The sequence below is a fragment of the Scatophagus argus genome, chromosome 2, assembly GCF_020382885.2.
Source record: "Scatophagus argus isolate fScaArg1 chromosome 2, fScaArg1.pri, whole genome shotgun sequence".
Classification (NCBI taxonomy): domain Eukaryota; kingdom Metazoa; phylum Chordata; class Actinopteri; family Scatophagidae; genus Scatophagus; species Scatophagus argus.
The window spans coordinates 5,186,374-5,208,187 of NC_058494.1; the positions used below are offsets into that span (position 1 = coordinate 5,186,374).

The 21,814-nt window shown below is 41.1% G+C and overlaps 1 protein-coding gene across 1 annotated transcript in view; it reads left to right on the plus strand.

Annotated features, from left to right (window-relative positions):
* Positions 1-3,914: 3,914 nt before the first annotated feature.
* The window catches only part of LOC124066553 (FERM and PDZ domain-containing protein 1), a 36,218-nt gene continuing 18,318 nt past the window's right edge, over positions 3,915-21,814 (plus strand). The window contains exons 1-4 of the mRNA XM_046403046.1: positions 3,915-4,221; positions 11,625-11,738; positions 18,567-18,689; positions 19,044-19,207. Of these exons, the coding sequence (XP_046259002.1) occupies positions 18,571-18,689; positions 19,044-19,207 (283 nt within the window). The 5' untranslated portion in view covers positions 3,915-4,221; positions 11,625-11,738; positions 18,567-18,570. The remainder of the gene's footprint in view (positions 4,222-11,624; positions 11,739-18,566; positions 18,690-19,043; positions 19,208-21,814) is intronic.

Sequence of the window (21,814 nt, forward strand, 5' to 3'; positions counted from 1 at the left end):
AAACCTGAAAGTGACAACCCTTCTGCCATTGTTGCACGGAGTACCTCCACACTCACTCTGAAAACTTGGCCATATCCCATGTGCAGCCCTGTGGGGAATGGCAAAGCCTCACGTCTGCAGCCGATTAGGGAAAGAGATTAAGGCCTGCCAGGAGAAACCGGGCCGTTGTGGAGGTGTGGGTACTGGGAGAGATGGAATGAATAAAAGACGAGTTCAAGCCAAATCAGGCCTGCTGGGCTTATCCACCATCAACTGCAGAGTGGTTGGAGCTTCCTGATAAAGATGCAAGGAACCACACTGAGAAGAAGTTGGAGAAAAAAACAAAACAAAACAATGAACCATTAAGTTTACATAGGTTTCACTCCACCACCACCACCTACTCACATGCTATCCCAAAATCTGCTTGCCTTTTCCTTCTTTCACCTTAATCTCATCTCTCACCTGGTGTGATAGCCGCTTTGATTCTAGAGCCATGCTGGTGCTTCAAGCTCATAGCAAACCAAATGACATTTTTCTGTCCTTACAGCAATTTACAGTAAGATATCTCTCTGCATATATCCATTCACTGACGACACAAAACTGTCTGTTCATTATACAACTGACAGGTACATTTACTTTCAGCGTCTTCATTTGGAATCCTTTTCATTTTGGTTTGTAAAGACATTTTTCTATAAAATGTACATTTTATTATTTGGAATTTACAGTATAATTTTGCTGGATTTGACTGATGTTGCTGAATATTCAAGACAGTACAAGGTAACATGTTTGGAAAGTTGAACTAAATCAGAAAAGACTAAGATACAGTTGGAAACTGCTGGTTTTCTATTTTTTCTTCTGCCTCATACTGACCAACAACATGACAACATTATCAAACACTGTGCCAAACTGATATGTACCAATAAAGGAACCACATATGACTGTGCCCCCTCTAATCACCTCAGGTCTTTAACAGCAACCTACCATAGCAAGACAGTTAAAATCCTTTTTACTGTACTCTGAATGTGGATGCTTCTGGCTCTGTCCTCTTTCTTTGTTTCCCTCTGAACATACCTGAGCACTGACTGAAAGGCACTGATAACACGTGACAGGTAAATATGTAAGGTGTTATATAGAGGATGTAGGTTGGTGATGGTTGTTAATGCTGGAATGAAACAGACCTGTTTTAAATTGTGATTATGTGGTTGAAAATATTCCAGAACCTGTAATATTTGTCTTGTAATTCCAAATCTTCTCTCCGCTTCCACTCAGTCTCATTTTGAATCAGGAGTAGCTCCACCATCTAGTGGTTATACGTGAAACATATCAGCTTTCTTCAAAACGCACCCACTTCATTCGCAATGCAACACAGAACATAAAACAGTACTCATGTTGCTTCTATGGTAACACAAATAACTCCAAGCCAATCATTTGAAGTTCATCCATACTGCATTAATGATGCTAATAAGGCTAATGACAAAGAGGATCTTCTGTTCTCCTTTCATGTCAGCCACGAAACAAGAACAACATCTCCCTTCCTTAGGACAGTATTGAATGGATTTTGGCTTCAGAGGGTGGCTTAATTCACTTTGAAAATCTGGGGGGGGGGGTTATCATGAGGGAGGAGGCGAGTGGAGCAAGTGAGAGAAAGCGGGAAAAGGATTGTTTGGAGTCAGAAACACATTTCAAAGGCTTCCCCAAAAACAGCCTGCGAAATCTGAGATGAAACCAGCTAATAAAGCGCCACACAGCAATAAATAATGCAACAAGAGGAAACAACATGAAAGCTCTTTTCATCTCCATATAGAGGAGGAAAAGGGAAAAGAAGCAATGAGAATATGTATACGCTCAGTTCTATAGTCACTACAATATTTTGTTGGACTTTCCTTTGAAATATTCCTTGTTTACAGTCCTGATGGTGTGCTCAATTAACACCCAAAGAATAAAAAAAAAAAGGAAAAAGGAAAACATGTATTCACGCAGGTGAGGACATGAGGGTCACATGACCTTTGACACTTGATGACGTCTTTTCTTTTGTATGTACAGTCTCGACTTCGCACACCTTCTCATGGGGTCTAATTTTCTCATTATGTGGTGAAAGATGACAGTTGAATTTATTTTGCTTTAATTCCCTCTTTTTTCAACCAATCCATGTAGATAAAATGTTATCTTTTATTTCATTTTAGCATTTTAGCAATATGCCTCTACTGTCATTGCAGTCTGTCTCCCTGTTTTAGTTGAAAAGCAGAGCAGATTCTTATGTCTCAGTACAATCAACAGGCCTAAAAATCCCCTCGCACCCACCCAGAATAGTTCTGTCCACCAGCTGACAGCCAAGGACATAGATCAAACCGACCACAAAGCAGAGGGGTCAAAACAAGAGCAACAAAAGGGTTTCCTCTCCTAATCTCTGTTAAATTAGAGTAGACGTGGCAGTGTGGGCTTCCTGGAGGGGATAAAGAGGCTCGAGCAGTGACTGGAAGTGGACTCCATGATATAATTAATAAAGGCAGCATGAATGTGGACAAATGTGTGAATGTGGAATAAATATGTGTGTGTGTGTGTGTGTGAGTAAAGTGAGCAAGAGAAAAAGACTAAAAAGAGCAAGAAAGAAAGACTAAAAGAGAGAGAGAGAGGAAGCAGCAGTATAGTTGTGTAACACTGACATCTTGTGGCCAGATGTGTAAAGTGAGCTGGACATTTAGAGGCATCTGACTCCTGTTATGTTTCAGTTTTCCTGAGGGGTCTTCCATCATTAGACTGTTGAGAACCACAATCTTCTAACCTTTGAAACAATTGTAATATCGTGGTGTAGTGTGTTCTGTAAATTCAAACTGCAATTTGCACGATTTGATGCATTAATTTACCACCACATTTAATTATCACTATATCTCTCTATCATGGAATAAAACCAGCAAATGACATGACAAATCATGGCACTTTATAACACTGACAAAGCAGCTCAGTCATTTGCACCCGTCTTGTACTCTGCAATGTTTTTGTGGCCATAAGTTTAGACAAACAATCCAAACAACTAGCTAACACTGGGCATGCAATCCAGCTGTGTTTCACTTGTGACAGTGAAAAACAGACAAAGTTGAACATGCGCATGTTGGTGTACACAAGAACCTTCACCCAGAGTTCTTTGATAAAGTATACGGCTAATATTTCAAACCTGCATGCACCTTCTAATGTATTGCAATATCTCATTTTTTTTCTTTTGGCAACTTTAATCTTTGTTGGATTAACATGTTTAGCAAAAATTTAAGTCCAAGTTCCCACCATCTGGGACCTCGTGTGTGGTCGTGGGTATCTGATATTCACGAACACCTATAGTGAATGACGTTATTTTGCGGCCTTTACAGATGTAGGACCCCTCCCTCTTTGGAAATACAGCCTTAACTACAATACATTCGAGCAAGCTATAGAGGGGAAGTGTGAGTAGCAGTAAAGCATTGACGCCAGTAGGAGGCGACAGAGGCCAGTTAACGGTCTATCTATCTATCTATCTGTAAATGTTTGCGACCATGCATTGTAAGGGGTTTTAGCTCACTGACTGTGATATTTGTGTATCTCCTTCTGCAGAAAAATATATTCAACGTCAGGCCCTGGGTCCATATTTGTACGGTGGCACAGGTACGCTACGGCCCTTCCGGTCTTCACGTTCACGCACGCACGTGACTAGCCTGTATAGGAGCAATTATAAATACGCACATCAAATGGACTGAGAGAGAGATGCAGGTGTGTACACATCAGGTAGCTCGCACTGCATGGGGTTTTGTTCTCCACTGTTTGTTTTCTCTTTATGAAACCAACAGCCTCGCCATCACTATTAAAACTTTATGCTTATGTGTGTGTGTGTGTGTGTGAGAGAGAGAGAGAGAGAGAGAGAGAGAGAGAGAGGGAGGGAGAGAGAGAGAGAGAGGGAGAGGGAGAGAGAGAGAGAGAGAGAGAGAGAGAGAGAGAGAGAATTGGAATTGAGTGAGAGAGAAAAGATTACCGTCGCCTAAGCGCCTCACCCGTCCACATCACCTGCAGCGGGACTTTATCAAACGCACCTAACAGGGATCTCGAGCCGTGCTCCTCGTGCTGCCTAAACGCCAGGTGATATGGATTAACTGACTTGTCACTGTTTAAGGAAGGTGCGGCTTTTTTGCGGCGCTTTTCGAAGTTGTTCCTCATCCAGGACGGTCGGGACAGCTCGCCCTGCACTCAGGAGGGGATTAGAGAGGAGATACCCGCTCGGTAAGGTCCTTACACCTCATTATTATACAGCAAACTACACGGCAGAACAACCAGACGCAAAGTGTCTAAAATAGATTTCACTCAATAGACATTGTATTTCTTTCCCCTCAGTACCTCGCTGCAAACCAGCAAACAAAATGACTTTGCTTCGACTGGACAGCCATTTGTTATTTATTGTACAATAATAGTAATAATAATAATAATAATAAAAAATAAGGAATAGCCAAAAAATGTTTAAAAGTCTGTATTATTCCACCAGCTCACTGTTATCTGGATTATAGTTTAACAATTGACAAAATGTAAACCAGCTTGACAGGCTTAGCTTCCCAAATGATTCCTTAAAGGAAAAAAAGTCCATTCAAGCCTTACCGCTACTTGTAATACACAACCTACAGTCACTGAACAAACAACACTTACTCTGTTAACCAAAAGTAGTCCAACTAGAAGAGGGAGGCGGGTGAAAGTTACTACCCATTCACCACTGTACCTGTTTAAATGATATGATGAAGGAGGGGTGCACATGAAGGGGAGGAGACAGGTCGATAAGAGGGATTTTTAAGCTTAGCAGCACTGTGTGTAGACAAGACTGGATGGTATAAGAAGATAGACTTAATGCTCTGGATGTTTCATGTTGGTTAGATAAGATACAAACAGACTGAGGCATTTCCTGACCCTCTTATAAAACAAATGACTCAGTCATTTTCTATATTCAACAACTGCTAAAGAATTGATGAACAGACTAACCGCACGTAGTGTGAAATTAAAATGTTTTACTAATGCATCACTGCAACCAGAAACATGCACGACCACACACACACATAAACACTCATAATGTGCGCACAGACACGCTCAAACACACGCTACTACATGCATTTTACGATCAGATGTAGCTGCACATATTTTGCTGCATCATGCCTCACGCCCCTGAAACACAGCACACTGTGGAACAATCTGCTGCTGTGTCAGGCGTATGTGTCCATGTCAGTGGGTGTGTACGGTGTATACATGTATCTGTGTTTCATGAATACAAAGCGAGTCCCGACGCTCAGTGCAGAATTGAAGAAGAATATGAGGCCAGCTGCGTTCTGAAGGCCTTTCCAGGCTTTACTAATTTATGATGTTATTTTTAGGCTCGGCTACATTTTTGATGCTTCGTATTTGTCAAGTTTAATACTGAGTGAAAACTCAGGGCGTGTCTGTCAACTCCTTTGTACATATCTGCTCGCACACAAACATACAGAACACACACTCTTGCATGCTATGATGTGCAGAGATAGAGTAATAATGATGATAAAGTTGGTGTACCTTTCATAAACCGTCTTTTAAAATGTGCTTGACGTGAAACCGTGCACACTTACACTCAGACACAAGTGTATTGTCCAGCTTTAGTCCCTGATGTAACCTAATCTCCCTCAGCTCTCTCTTCACTGTCAGGGCATCGAAGCTTAGCACCCAATAGTGAAATAAGAAGCATGATTTTGTTATCTCTCCAAACTAAAGAAATTTTGCATTGAACTTCTGATCCCACAGCTCAACATCTCACTTCCGATTGTGCTATACTTAGGATACTTTTGAATGAATATTGTATGAGGTAATTCCCTTAAGATCCACAAACATTTGAGGATATGAAGGTGTCAGAAAATCCAAACCAAAAGAGTCTCCCCCAAAGATATACGATAGAGCCAAACAGCTCAGCTTCCGCCGACTTATTATGATACAGAGGTGAATCAGAGACTGGTTAGGAGGAACTGCTCTAATGAGGTCTAAAAGGTTTTAGGTCAACTCTAAGCTCCTTTACCATATAGACATCACTTTCAGCCAGTTTGGCTTCAGTCTGAAACTCCTGATTAAAGGGTTTTCCAATGATAGCAAAAATAGTTCTGTAAGAGCTTTTAGGACAGTAGACCCATCAGATGCTATCCATCAGTTCTTATTGGATGGAGACAGACGATAAACTGATAGTTTATACTGATACTGATATTCAGTATGCAGAACTGAAAGAAAACACACACCTATTCTACTGAGTTACTGACTTACAGTCAGACATCGATACACAGGAGGGGAAAGCTGTACACTCATAACTCAGATGAAGTCTTTTTTTTATTTTAGACTGTAAAGATCAATGTTTCAGCACAATGCCTTCCCCAGGAGAACGAAGAAGAACTTTAAAAATTAAGGCTATGAGTTTTAAGTGTATATCTTTCCTTTTTTCCTTTTTTTTTTTTTTTTTTAATTCGGAGCCTCCTAATGTGGTGTGGTACCCCATCCTCACCCGTTTAATTTAGTATTCTACAACCTTGTCTGTCTGCAGGATGTCCTCGTGTCCAGGGCCATGTTCAGATGTTTCCCTTTTCGTCCTCTAGCTCTGGGTATGGATGCGTATAAAGATAGCTGGGACCAATCGCATGTCAGTGAAACATATTTGCTTGTCCAGCGGTCCTTCTGTATGACTCATATGCTCATAGGTTCAGAATATCTACAGTATACGTATTTATAAACCTGAATGTCCACTAGATGCGACTTTGCTACATTTGATCCCCCGTCGCAGCCACCGGAGACGATCTGTTTCTGTTCCAGCTTACTGTGCCAGTGTCCACTGGATGTGTGAATGAAGTGTCTCACTTATGGCTGACACATGCCTCTTTTCTCTACTCTGCTTTCTTTACCTGCTCTATCTATTCTTGCTGTACCAGTTCACTCACCTGAAAAGTTCTGACCAAGCCCACACACACACACAAACTGCATGCTGTAGTTAAGTTATTGAAACAAACAACGTACAGCCACCAAGCATAATTTATCACACTGATCATAAATTACCTGTAAACTTTTATTCATGCTTGTGAAACACAAAAAAAGCTGGAGATCTTGAGAACATTGAGAACTTTGCTTCAGAGAGGCTTCCTGTGGATGTTTGAACAGTGGAATCTGAATGGCACACAACCACAGCCAGTGGACATGAGGACTAACCAGCACTACCAAACTCCTCTCTGTTTTTGACAGTCTTAGCTTAAACAACATAACTTGGCAAAGAAGCCAAATGATGGGAACTACATTTCATATTCCCAGCTTTAGCTGCATAAGTGGGAGAAGACAAATTAGAATAAGCAGACCAATGTAAAACAAACATTGGCCTCATTAACGATCTTGAGTTAGCAGACACAATCTCATTGCCCATGTGCTAGTGGATTAATTACTCTACTAAAAGTGTAAAGCCAGTGGCTGTGTATTCAAGGTTTTAAGTACAAGAATTCATCTGTGTCTCATTGGGAAAAAAATGTAAGGTACATAAGACTAACTAAAGGCACTTGATGCTTGTAATGTCTGTTTCTCTTTCATTTCACTCAGTATTGGTAGGCAGACTATCTCACAAACAGGATGGAGCTGAATGCACATTCAAAGTGGTTGCCAATAGTCAGGTAAAAAAGCATTTGTGAACTGAATAAATAGAAACACATTTTGAAATGTTGGACACACACGAATAAATACGATAGCGCTGGTGTTATCTCGTATCCTGTTTTCATATTTACCGTATTGACAGAGTGGAGATCGAAGATAAATGTGTTCCCTGAATCAAAGCCAACCTTCCCCTCCCAGTGCCCAAAGACTCTTTATAGATGGCAATGAAATATGAATCAACTGACAAGAGAAAGGCAGCATATCATCTAAACCAGTGTTCTGTCTGGCACTGCATAGAAAACCAAAATTCTCAAGAAATCTTTGTCCGTAAGGGAAATAACTGCAATGAATGCAGATGATATGCACTGTAATTCACCTGTTAGCATGTGTGACTTGAGAGAGACACACAAACATGTTTACAGCGCCAGCCACCCATTGCCTGTGTCAATCAGATGATAGACATTCACCCGAAAAGGTCATTAGGTTACATGGATTGTTTGTGTGTGTGTGTGTCCGTGTGTTCGTGTGTGTGGGCCTGCCTGACTGCGATGTGAGCTTCTAATTGGATTGTGTCTCCTCTGCTGCCGTTAGAGGAGGGAACATACAGTATAATTCTTCTGGGCCAAGAGGAAATCGGACAGAAAAAACAATTAAGGAAAGGCATGTAAACCTAACAGAAGGGCTGTTTATTGGCAAGAATTTGGTGATGTGATATGTATTAAGATATAGGGGTGATAATTAAATATAGTGCACTATATTGATTCTGTAAATAAGGTGATATATTGATTCATAGGCCTGCGTCCCTTGTGTTTGCACCAGTGATATGTGCTAACTTCTTTGTTGGGGCTGATACGTTGGAGGGGAAGAGTCACAGAGTCAAATGGCTGATGAGGGATTACACTGATATCTACCCGACCAGCTAGACCGAACCACCGCCACGAGTCTTTTCATGTGAACTATTAATTAAAAAGATACACACAAGAAAACATTCTAGCATATTCAAGTGTATTGAGTTTTTCTTAGTCCCCGAGGTAACTTTGTCCGTCGAAGATAAAACTTCACCCCAAGCGAATAAACAGATGACACAGTGTAAAAGAGGTTAATGTGATTTACCCATTCATGGACTCTTACTGTATATATATATATTTTTTAGAATGAATTCATTTATTTAAAAACAATGTAATGTGCTCTGTCAAATGTAGACTAATCGATGTTTAACAAGAAGTGATATGTTTGGCTATTCTGTCAGTAGGAAGTTTGTATTAGACACTATGGTTTAAGAGATTTTAGGTTAGTAAAACAGAAAAAAATCTGAGAAAAAATTAGAAAATAATTAAAGGGTTTTCTGCGCATTGAAAATTATTCAGCCAGACACAAACAGGCTGAAAGTAAGCACAGAGGTATATAACATTTTCACACGAGTATCTAGTTAGCCCACATTCCCTTATGCTGGGCAGACATGGGCTGCCATGTACAGACACACAGGGACAGGGACGTGGCTCCTGATTGGTGCATTCGAGCTACTGTTTGTTGCTCTAATAGCATCTTCTTAACACCAAATGACAAGGCTTGGAGGGGCTGCATTATTCCAAACATACAAAACATAACTTCAGTAAAAGTTAGTTAAAACATCCACCTAACGGACAGATATTAGCAAATTATCAGGGAAACCTGTGTGTGCATCAATATTCCTATTAAAGGTTGTCTTTTAACTGGGAATCTCCAGTGGGGGGAACCTCCAGAACAGGCAACATCCTCACTCTGTAGACCAGTATTGACTAGGGAAAGCATATATCCTGAAGCAGTCATGAAAACCTGTGTCGGTAAACATAACAGTGGTGTGGTCAGTTTATGGATGATACATTAGCTCTGGGCAGTGTAGATCCCCCCCACACACACACACTGTGTGTGCGCACTATGCTTGCAGAGGTGGAGTACACCCTAGATAGGTTGCCAGTTCTTCACAGGGCTGACATATAGAGACAAACAGCCATTCATGCTCACTTTCACACCTACAGCCACTTCTGAGACAAACCAAAACATTTGCTGGGCAAAATATCTGTTTTCAGGTTTAGCTGCCAGCTTTGTTACAAAAACCTCTGCTGGAGTCTATGTAGTGATCCAAACGCATGTTAGCAAAGTTCATGCTGTGACCTGTAGGTTTGCAAACTAGGAAAGAAATTGTCATTTTCCAGTAGGTTAAAAACACCAACTCACCCAATTATGACTGATTTACAGACTTTACAGACTGATTTTCACCTGGATTTTTGTACCATGGTTTCAAACAAATTTCAGGCATTATTGTATGGGTAAAACCACCAGGTATCTTCCTACACTTTTTAGATAATAGGTTCTAACTCTATATTGGATTTCTTAAATTAGCTTCTTGAATAAACCTCCTGCACTCTAAGTAGTTTAAATTACTGTAGATTGTTCCCAAATAATATCTGACACCCAAGTGTGACGTGTTCTTCTGTGTTCTTTAGGTTTCCCAACCAATCATAAGTCAGCTTCTTGCTCCATTTTGGTATCACTCACATTTCCCTTTCTCATCTTTCCTCTCTGCTACCTCATGTGTTTCCTTTCTCTGCCCCTCATTCTCTGTCTTCGGGTCTGCGTCGGTATGCCTGTTAGTTGTTCCTGGTAGAGTGAAGCGGCTGCATTATCTAGATACATTATTGATGCACGCAGCACTCTGACTAACATGCACACACACATGCACACATACACAAACTCCAGCCACTCACTCACATAATAAAAACATACATTCACTCATAAAATCAAACGCACTGTTACACATAGGCACACACATACACGGCCACAAAGTGCATGTGCCTCAATTTGTTGTTCGATGTTAGTGGAGGAAGGGAGAACGACAGCACACGTGCATGCAGCTTCTTTATGGCTGAGAGAACACAGCTGATTCTGCCCAACTCTGTTTTTAAGAAAAGATGAAGCAGTCATTGTGTCTGAAATGCGCAGGACTAAAATTAAGCACTCCACTGGCAACCACATGCTGAGCTAATAGGTTAGCGTTGTGTGCTTGCTTAACAGCCTGAGGTACTTTGGGAGGAGTTGAAGACACAAGGCACAAATCAATCTTTAAAAATAACTAAAGAGCAATCAAAAAGCAGGGAAATGCAACAGAAGAAGAGGGAAGATTATGAAAGAGAAAAGTACCAAGGGGTGACAGTTTGAGTGTCGGGGAAGGCGGAGGTGAGGAGAGGTGGGGGGGGGGTGCAGAAGAGTTCCCAGCATCTCTTTTCCCAGGGCTTTGTGAGGGCCTCATTAAATATGGATGGTGTTTGGAGCAGAGCGGGGGCAAGTGGGACTCCACAAACAGCACAGACAGCCCAGGCAGGCCCGTCCTGCTGCGATGGAGCCCTGCTGTCTTTTTCACCTCGTCTGTCTTTCCGTCTTCCTCCTCTCTTCTCCTCCCACGACTCACTTCATTGTCTCCCGCCTTTTCCTCCCGCCTTCATCTCCTCTTTTCCGACCTTTCTCTCTTCTGTCCTCTGCGTCTGCGTGTTGGCTCTGATGACAAAGTGTGTCTTTTTTCTCCCACTTGGCCTGTCTCTTCTTGTCTTTTTCCTCTGCTCGTTTTCTTTTTTCCTCCTCGGCTCATTCTCTTCGTCCCCTGTGCTTCCTCCTCCCGTCCCTGCTCCTTTCCCTTTCTCTGCTCTTTTTTCTCTCCCTCCCTGTGATGATTGCCGAGTTGTTTGATTAGTACATGTGAATGAAGAGAGAAGCTCCCCCTCCATTGTTAACTCCCCTCTCCATAGCTTTTGCATTTAGATGAAAATCTGAATCTGAAGTGTGGTGCATGAATCTGTCTGTCTATCTATCTATCTATCTATGTGTTGGTCTATCCGTCCATCTGTCTGTCTGTCTGTCCGTAAAGCTGACTATTTTAGGCCATACAAAAAGATTCGGACTGTGATTCAGACTGCACTCCAGTACCCCACAGCATTTCCTAACCCTTAATTCTGATGTTGATTTGCTTTCAGGAAATGAAGACACATCACGCTGGCTCTCTGCAGCAAAACGATGGACAGAGAGAAAGAAGAGCAGGACTGTAACTGGCGCCTTCATGGAGCCCTGATACACAGGGCAGAGAGCAGGTGTGTGTGTGTGTTAGTTTTTCTAAGCTGGTGAATACAAATGTGAAACAGATTTTGTTTGTATGTGTACACAACAAGAAAGATGACGAGATTAGAGGTTTAAGAGAGTGTGGGATAAAGAGAGAGTGAGACAGACAGACAGACAGACAGTGAGAGGGAAGTGAGCAGGGAACCGGAGACAGCGTCTGTGTTATAGTTTCAGTCTGTCTGTTTCCCTAAGCAGACCTGTAAGGTTGCACTGAAGCTCAGTCTAATCTGGCTCAGCGGGAGTGACGCACAAACTCCCTGTCACAGCCTGCAGACACACTCTGTAATCCCATTTGCCGGCTCTGTGTGTTAATGTGTGTATCTGTGCATTCAGAGCATTATACAAAATTTGTGTGTCATGTTGTAAGTAATGCATGCTATACTCAATGTAATTTGGAAGAAACACATTTACTGTTTAGAGTGTGTTCACATTTTTCTAATTCAGGCATTACAACATACCAGTATTATGCATGTCTGTGTGGATGAATGGTTGAATAAAGACTGTGGAGACTGTGAAATAAGGATGAGGTGAAAAATTATCCAGTATCTAGGACATTGAGAAGGAGCTGTCAGGTTAAGGTAAAGCTAGAATATATTTGTGTAAATTATTCTCCATTGTATTTATGAAAGTGTGAATGTGTTTTGTGAGTTTGCGAGTTTTGTCTGCTTGGTTTGTTTCAGGCTTTGAAAATCGTTTGCGCACTTTTAGTGTGTGTGAAATGCAGACACATGCAGAGAGGAGTATGGACAAAGTAAGAAGAGAACAAAAATGAATGAATGAATGTACAAGAGAAAGTGTGGGCAGTCCAGGATTATCTACAAGAGCTGCTGCAGCCCCATCAGTCAGCTTGTGTTAGTGTGTGTCCCCAGCCTCCGCACTCAGTGTAGAGCCATTCAGCGTGAGCTAAAACAAAACTACTGCTAATGTCAAAAGAAATGACACTTTTCTGAAATATAACCTTTTAGAGAGCGATATAGAGGCGTTAATTGTCACTGCAGGAGTCGAAGCACATAATAATGTTAAGTAGTGGAAAACTTCTTGAGGTTTCATAAACTGGGAAACTTACAAGCAAGCGGTTTAGCTGGTCAAAGTCAGTGAGGATGTGGAGGAAACACTCAGAGGAACCAAGCAGTCAAAATTGGTTAGTTTGCTAATCCCCAGCTGAACACTCTGATCCAGTCCACTCAGGATCAGGGAGAGAGGTTACTGTGTTAACTGCATCAATGACTCTGATCAGACAGTTGATATAAAGAATAGCAGAGCCTCGGCTTGACTTCTTCTTGTCTGCTCACTGCTCCACAAACCATGTTTCCAGACATGTTGAGATGTTTCCCGTTCAGCTACAGTTGAACTTGATAGGAGTTTTCTGTTGCTTGCTCCTGTATGGTATATCTATTAACTTATTGTGCACCATAAAAACAAAGTAGGTCTTATTAGCATTCCACAGCTCTGTCTCCTATAAATTTGGTTTATTTTCATATAAATTGCATGGATATGTGATTAATTAACATACATTGCAAGTCACAGAAATGTTGTTACAGAACGTATCAGTAAAATATTCACTGGCAAGGCGTGCCTGGCAAAGGTGCAGCAAGTAAGTACGGCGTTCCATTGGTTAAAATGAATGTTGTCTCTGAACATAATCCAGGTAGTGATCACATTTCCCTTGCAAAGACATTTGCTTTTATAAATTAGTTGCATAAATGTAATTTCTAGGAGACAGGGTAGCATTCCAGTAACACAACACAATTAACAGGAAATCATTGGTAATGGACAGTGTGTTTGGCAATATTGACACATTAGTTTTAATTCTACATAAGTTTAATTGAATGCAAGCTTTATGATCATTGCAGTAAAATGATGAAAATGAATGCTTCAAACCACTAAACCACAGTTTCATTTTTACTCTTGATGGAGTTTAAGTATGTCAGAAATGTTCAATTTAGTTTGAAAGTGTTGTGGTCTTCTGTTGGCAGCACTATCAAGCTGTCCCAAGTGTGTGGGTGTGGACGCACCTACACAGCCATAAGCATGAACCCGCCGGGTCTGTAAAGGTTGTCCCAGTTATTCAAACCTAAAATAAGTTTTATAAAATCTATCTTTTTATTACAAAATGAATGATGGATGATGTCAGGAATCAAAGATGATGTACAAAAACAATATGATGCATTGTATGAAATTACATTAGATATGGTGTGTAATTGTCTGAGAGTGGAGTTTTGCACATGCGAAAGAGGCACAGAGAAACACATGTGAGAAATCTGATTCCTCCCACGGTCAAACAATAATCTAATAGGAAGAGAGGGAGGGAGACGCTCCAGTGGGAGGATGGCATGGTGAATAGTGGGATTGCACCAAAACATTTATGAGAAATAATAGTGACAAAAGACTTAGATGTAGATGAACTGTTTCATTCCCAAATTCACATTGTTTCTCATTTAATTTATTTAAGAAATGAAAAACTCTGACATAGATATGTGTAGATTGAACTTTTAGAGCTAAAGACTTGAATTTATTTCTTCCAACTGTCTCCACATTGGAGTTGCCAGATTTGCGCTGTGTTGTTACTCTGCCAATAACAACATCTCGGTCACTTTGTTCTTCAAGTACCTGGCAGAATATGTTGTAGCTGTGGAATCTTAATGTGGGGCCAACGTTTAAGCCTGTTTATCAAGACGTACCTCTACTTGTTAAAGTGCTCATATAAACAGCATGGAAATAAATATCGCTCTTTGGCTGAGCTGCATGACATATGGTGGAAAGTCCCAAACAAACATTGAGTCAAGTGTTAAACCCCACGCTATGTTTGTTTTTACACAAGTTTTACGACTGTGTCACAGAATAATGAAGAACGTAGCAGTTTTGGTGTGCAACATCGGACATTCAGGAGCGTTACTTAAAGCTAAGGCGTCTTTCACACCTGAACTGTTTTGTGTTGAACACTGATGCACCAAACATGTGGTAGTAGTAGTAGTTAGAGTGCTTGATAAGGAGGGTCTCAGTGTATGAATTCAGTGCAATCAGACTTTGATAGTCTTTGATAGCACATATTTTTAGCATGAACTGAAAAGCTAAACTGCTATTAAACTTACGTGATCCATGTGTTTTTTGTAGGAAATGCGAGGGAGGACATCTTGTAAGCGAGCCATAGAATTATGAAGGATTCTTTGGTGGCTGTGGGGGAAAGAAATGCAGATTTTCCCTGATAGTTCAGAGACTGAAGAGCACTTGAACCAGGTGTGTGTTGTGTATGCCTGTGTCCTACCCATTGTGCTTTGGCAGTTGCCCATTAAAAGGCGTGTGAAACATGGCAGTCGCAAAGCAACATCCCGTCCTACTGTGACAGTACAAGATGTTTCGTTGTTGTGTTGTTTCTAGATGCAGACTAATAAAGCTCCAAACCACCAGATGATTTTGTTGGCTCTTTGTGACCACCAGAGAAGATCGATAGATGCATATAAAGTACAAAATGACTTGACACACTCCTCCACTCCACTTGTAACTTGGTTTGCTTGTCATAAGTCAGAGTAAATACTAAACATTTAAATATGATTTTGTTCTTTGGACTGTTGCAACAGCATGGGTGTTAAACCTAGAAACCTCCTGGTCACAAGCGTTCTTTTCCAAGTTCCAGTTCATGGCTCATCTCTTACCCAAAATGCATGCATAACAATGACTACAAGAGGAAAAAATGCTTAAAATCCCATAATTGCAAGAGTTAGCAATAGATGTGCCAACAATTGAGAATGTAATGTAACTTTTAGCCCTGCGATTGACTGGCGACCAGTCCAGGGTGAACCCCGCCTCTCACTCGTAGTCAGCTGGGATAGGCTCCAGCTCCCCTGTGACCCTGATGGATAAGCAGTATAGAAAATGGATGGATGGATGTAACTTTTGATTGATGTGTGAGGGAAGTACAGTCTAATATTACCAGCAGTTCATAATGTTACACTTTCCCGTCTTGATCTCTTGAATGCTGTGGTTGCAAAATGAGAATTGATAAGCCTTCTCAACACTATTTTACTAAAGTGAACCACTGGGCTTGCACTTCATCAGTACAGTCAATCAAAGCCACTTAGGAAGGAAAACATGTTTGTGGGATTAAAGAGAATTTGGTGTGTTTGAATGCTTTCTCCCACTGTTTGACATTTGAAATGCACAAACATTTGGCTATACTTCATTCCTGATTTTTCTGAATCAAGTAACCATTCTTAACTGTGTCTTTATGTTTGTGTATGTATCGTTTTCACTCGTGAGATCACCATGCTGGTGAGTTAGTTGGATTATTGTGACCCTAAGAAACCCAAGTACACTTCTGCATTGTGTCTCTGTAACATGAGAAGGGAAATACTGTGAGCGAAGCAAACAGGAAGAGTGAGCTATGGAAGAGATAGAAGTGACGGGCAGATAGGAGGAAAAGAGAGAGAGAGAAGCAGACAGACAGATGGATGGATAATGTGCTTATGACTCAAGATCCCCCAGGAGTCATTGTGTCTAGCTGTGTCACTCTCCACGTTCATCATTAAGCACTCCTCCTCCTCCTCCTCTGTCACCTCACACTCACACGTCTGCTTTCTCTCCTCTTTTCATTCAGTTTTCTTCTCTCATCTCATCATAATCTACCTGACACCTTGCTTTTCTTTTTTCAGATACAAAGTCTTCCTCTCCCCTCCTCTCCTCTCTTCTCGTCTCTCCCCACCCTCTTGTTTTTTCTAATGGATGGTGCTAATGCCCATCACCATCAGCGTCTGCCTGGGGAAGATCCCTTCCTGCATCTGCTCACTGAAGAACACAACAGGCCTGCTGAGATCATTCACTCATTCATTCCATCTATCGAAGAATTCATTCAATTATCTCATCTGTCTGTTGACTCATTCAGTGCTTTTCAACTCCACCTTTTGACTATTGATTTAGTGATCATTTATTTACTGTAGTCATTCATGTATCTGTTCATTCATTTACTCTTTATATTCCTTTTCATCTGTTATTCAGTGTAATGTGACTGCACCTGAATGCTGAGGAGTAGATAAGTATAGGTATCTTCTTCCCCGTCTAATAGATTCAGCCTTTTATGAGGTGAAGGGGATATTAGGTAACAGCTAATGACCACGGCTTTGTGAGAGGAAGACTCGGAGAACAAATGCTTGTATTTCTTGCTTTATTTAGATGCAGAAGTATATTTTATTTGAGCAAACCTAAATTTGTTTATGTAATTAGTATTTTAGTTTAGCAAAATGTATTGAAGACCAAATGGTACATTATATATGGACAGAAGTACTGGGGCACCTGACCATTACACCAACCACCAACAGGGACATTAATGACATGGCTTTCTAAATACACAGGCAGCTTTGCAGCTATAACAGCTTCCACTCTTCTGGGAAGGCGTTCCATAGATATTGGAGTGTTTCTGTGGGAATTTCTAAAGCATTTGTGAAATCAAACACTGATGTTGGACCAAAAGTCATGGCTCACAATCTCCATTCAAGTTCATCCCAACGGTGTTGGATGATGTTGAGGTCAGGTCTCTGTGTGGGCCAGTCAGGTTCTTCCACACCAAACTCATCCAACCATGTCTTTATGGACTTTGCTTTGTGCACTGGGACACAGTCATGCTGGAATAGAAAAACAACAAACTGTTGCCACAAAGTTGGAAGTACAGCATTGTCCAAAATGTCTTGATGCAGGACAAGCAGGTGATCTCAAGATGTAAATTTTGTATGCACATGCAGAACAAAATGTATAACCACACAGAGGTGTGAACTGTATGTGCCTACTCTAACCCTATAGATACAATTAGTCTATCTAGCTCTCAAAAGTTATCTGATATCTTTTGGTAATTAATCATTTTGTATCATTTTTTAAGCAAGCAGGCCCAACAGCCTGTTCAAATGTGGGAATTTTTTTGTTGTTGTTGTATTTTGTTTTGTTTTTTTGTTTGTTTTGTTTGTTTGTTTGTTTGTTTTTGCCTTTTCTTCGGGTTTGAAAAAACAAAACAATACATTTGTCACCTTTGGTGTTTATTTAGCATTCTATTACTAATTAGTAACATTTTCTAGAGCCACCATTAGCATCTGTTGGACAGTGTGTGTGTGTGTGCATGTGTGTGTGTAAGCTGATATGGCATTAGCTAAACTATTGCAAGCTCCCGCAAAAACCCATTAGCACACAACTACTGTACAGATCAGCCCACAGACACCAGAGGAGACGCATGTCCATTATATCCACCTCACCAACCACCGCAGCCTGTCAGCAGTCATTTATGACGACCACCTGCCTCACAGCAAACACAGCAGGGACACATTTAAAGCAGACACCATTGTTACTGACATTTAGAACTTAATGATATTGATGTTTACTGAGGGTTGAGCACAACATGCAGGCAAGTGGCTCATAACTCGGGCTAAGAGCCTATTAGGCTGCATGAAGTCACAAGTGGCATCATTGTTGGCACAAGTCCAGGTGCAGACGTCCCACTGCCAGGCCCAATGTGTGTTTGTGTGTGTGTGTTTGTGCGTGTGTGTGCATTGCATTCCCTCCTGTGATTGTCTTTATCATTCAACAATATGTTGTATTCTGAATGTAAAGATCTAATGGAGTTGGGTTTTCTATTCTTGTTAAAATACTGAATGACACACGTTTCATCCCTCTCAAAATACACTTCTATTTTATAACACTTGAGCTTGCTTTTCTCTATTCAGGTGATCTAGTGTTTCAGCATCTGAGCTTCGGTACATTGCGCTGGCTGGTTGTTGGTAATGCAGAGTTGTTTTACCTTTTTGACCTGTACCTCCTTGTAGGTAAATGGAGGTCCAGGACAGGAGCCGCTCCCCGTCCCGTCGGACCAGTCGGGTGGAGCAGGTGGTGGGACGATGGCTGAGACGATCCAGAGACTTAGGCAGCAGGTCTCACTCTCTGAGCCGGTAACCTCGGTTTCATTTAAATTCATTAGATAGACTCTTCATTTCATCAGAGCTGTATGTCTTTTGACCGATAGAAGGGCCTTTGTGAAAATATAGAATTATAATAAATTATAATAAAGAGCTGTCAGTATATCATAAGAAGTCAATACCAAGTCAATACCTTATTTTCTTTTCCCATCAAATAAATGATTTATGTTATATTTTGCTACTGTCTAACTTATTCTTTTTCTCCTTGTTTTGCCAATATACTCAAATATGACCACAGAACTGATCAAACTACCAGTGCAGAATTGGAATACATAATTGGACACAAACAGAAGGTTTTTATGTTTGTGTCCATCTGCTCCTCTGCAGAGACCGGGTTGCAGTGGATGGGAAGACAGCAGAGTCGAGTCATTCTGATCAGAGGAACTACCCCTTCCGCTTCAATGTTCAGATCCAACGAGACCCAAACCTCAACTCTCATGGCCTCACTCTGACCTCCCAGGCCCCCATCCTGGTGCAGGAAGTCATGCCAGGTATGACAAGATTTATGAAACGCAAGCATAAAAGAAAGAAATAAGCAACACAGCACTGCAAAGAAGGTCTGCAATCTATAAAATTGTGCTTAAAAATATAAATTAGTGCTGTTCTACAGCTAAGCCCCTTCTTCACCCAAGTGTTGGTTCTCAGTGAACGTTTGTAAAGCTCATTAGTTAACTTTGAATCAAGCTTGGTCCAATACTACCTAAAAACTTCACAAATTCTCCGGTCTCTAAAACCAGTGCAGCACTTCTCATGAGTGGAAGAAATACAGCAATGCTCCTTATCAGGGAGTTTAGTTTCGTAGCTGACACTGCATGTTTAGGTGAGCCCAGCTGTGTCTGGTTGGCATCTCTCATCTACAGCAGCTCATGTTCCCTCCCCTGTAGAGATCACATTCTACATGCCAGTTTCCATTATAAAAGTCTGCAGTGTTTTTCTCTGCTTTGCCAGTGGCTCTTGGCCAACAAGCATAGCTGCTACTGTTCAGGGCAGCCCTGGGATGACCTGTCCCACCCGTGGGAGGGTCGGGGGTCAGACTGACAGATATGCAGGATTTACTTAAGGATGAATACTACTTTAACAAGAGCTGTTAAGCATTGTCAGTCAGTCACTTAAGTCAAAGCCAAATCAAACACTAGCTTCTGTAAAAAGCTTCACTCTACAGCCTCTGCATGCAATGAGACTAACAGGACCACCCTCCTCTTTTGCATTATCACGTAAGGTAACTATTCTCACTCCCAATACGTCAAATACAGCTGTGACCATAGACTTATAAGCATGATGCTGCCGTTACATCTCTTGCATCATTTCTGGAGGCACCTCTCTAGCATAGCAGTATAAAGAGTGAGAAAAGTCAGGAGGTGGTTGGAGTGACAGGGCGAGTTCTACACAGGACCCTCCCCTCCCATCAAGGTTCAAATCCCAGATGAGTTGACTTGTTTTTAAATTCCATTACTTACCTAACCTACTTATTTTTGTGAAATGTTTCTTAGCAAGCTTAATTTTGAATGATGTTAGAAGGGTAAGTAGGGCATCACAGTTTGAAGCACAGGGTCACTGAACATGTTGCCATACTTGACAAAACACGCTCAGGGTGAGCGCATGTTGTAAAAAAAAAATCCATATATTTTGTTAGGAGCAGAGCATTTCTTTTCTCTTTCTCCCTGTTGTCTCTTACTTTGCATAGAGCAAATCTCCTCGGCAAATGTAATAGTGGAGCTCTGCCAGACCACTGCAGGCCTCTGGCCAATGTACAAAACAAACTGTAAAGAGTGGAAACTCCAAGGGAGCTGATTCTATATGCTCATACTGCATACATCCACACAAAATTGCATTAACACAGGAAAGATGCTCTGGCACTGTGTGTGTGTGTGTGTTAAAGCATCTTCAGTACAATTGAGAGGAAAAACAAAGGAGGAGCTTTTCAAGGAGAGGCATTTTCCCCCCAATTGAGGATCACAGGCAATACCTCCTCCTAGACTGTGTTTTTTTCCCTCAGCAACTGGCTCTAATCAAATGCCTAACGTAATTTATTTTCTGTTATGCAATGGGTTAGGGCTGCGACTGGGGTCTCAGCAAAGGATATGGGATATGCCTAGAGTTGGATGTGTGCCTGGGAAACATTAATCAGGCTAAACAAGTCTCCAAATAAGTTAATTTACAGGGACATAAGGGTGTGTCAGCACTTCTGCTGGATCTCAAGGCACAGCACCTCCTGCTGGTCACCAGGTAACACTTACACGCACAAGTTCTCGTGAGATGGCTCTGATATTCTCACCCCTATGCTGATGCTCAGCTTGAGTGTTGATGCAGCACTACCCATGCTGTCACATTCAAAGAAGAGCTGCAGCCTTTCAGCACCTCAGTAATTTTCCTAAAATAGAATCACTCATCGTCACATAGAGTATCATGAATACGCTCTACTTACAACCATCATAGTTCTCAGTCAGTTTAGGATTAATTGCCTTTTGGAGCTGATGCCAATGTGAACGCTGTGCATATAAATCATTCAAAGACTGCTAAAATTGCATTGAAACAAATGGCCATCTGTGCCTGCAATATGTTTGCCTCGTGATGTTTATACACCAGTCCTCTCTTAATTTGGGTGGTAGAGTATACTGCCCTCAGTTCTGATGTCAGTTAGCAGAAAAGGTAATTTGTTTCTATTAAGGCTTGAATTATTTAGTCAGTCAAGAATTGAACATAACCTGGCTGTATGAGGTTCAATCAGTTAGTCTTCTCTGGCAACACAACACAAAAGGTAATCACTATAATAATGTTTTTCATTTATTATATGTCGTGTGTAGAGGCAAAATACAGAACACTGTATCTGACACATTTCTTACTCTATGCAAAAGATAGTGTATAGATGCAATGTATTTATGCCAGTATTGTCCTGAGAGTGAAGTAGTTTGCATTGGTCACAGAAAAATTTTATTTTGATTTTTTTTACTTTAATTTGCCACCAGCTAAGATTAAAATAGAATAGAAATATAAAAGTGCTCCTGAGCCCATGCAGTGATATCGTTTATACAGTCCTGTTTTCAGTGGTGATGTGATGATGAGCTTCACTCCATCCTTGCTTGTACTGAGCCTTTCGA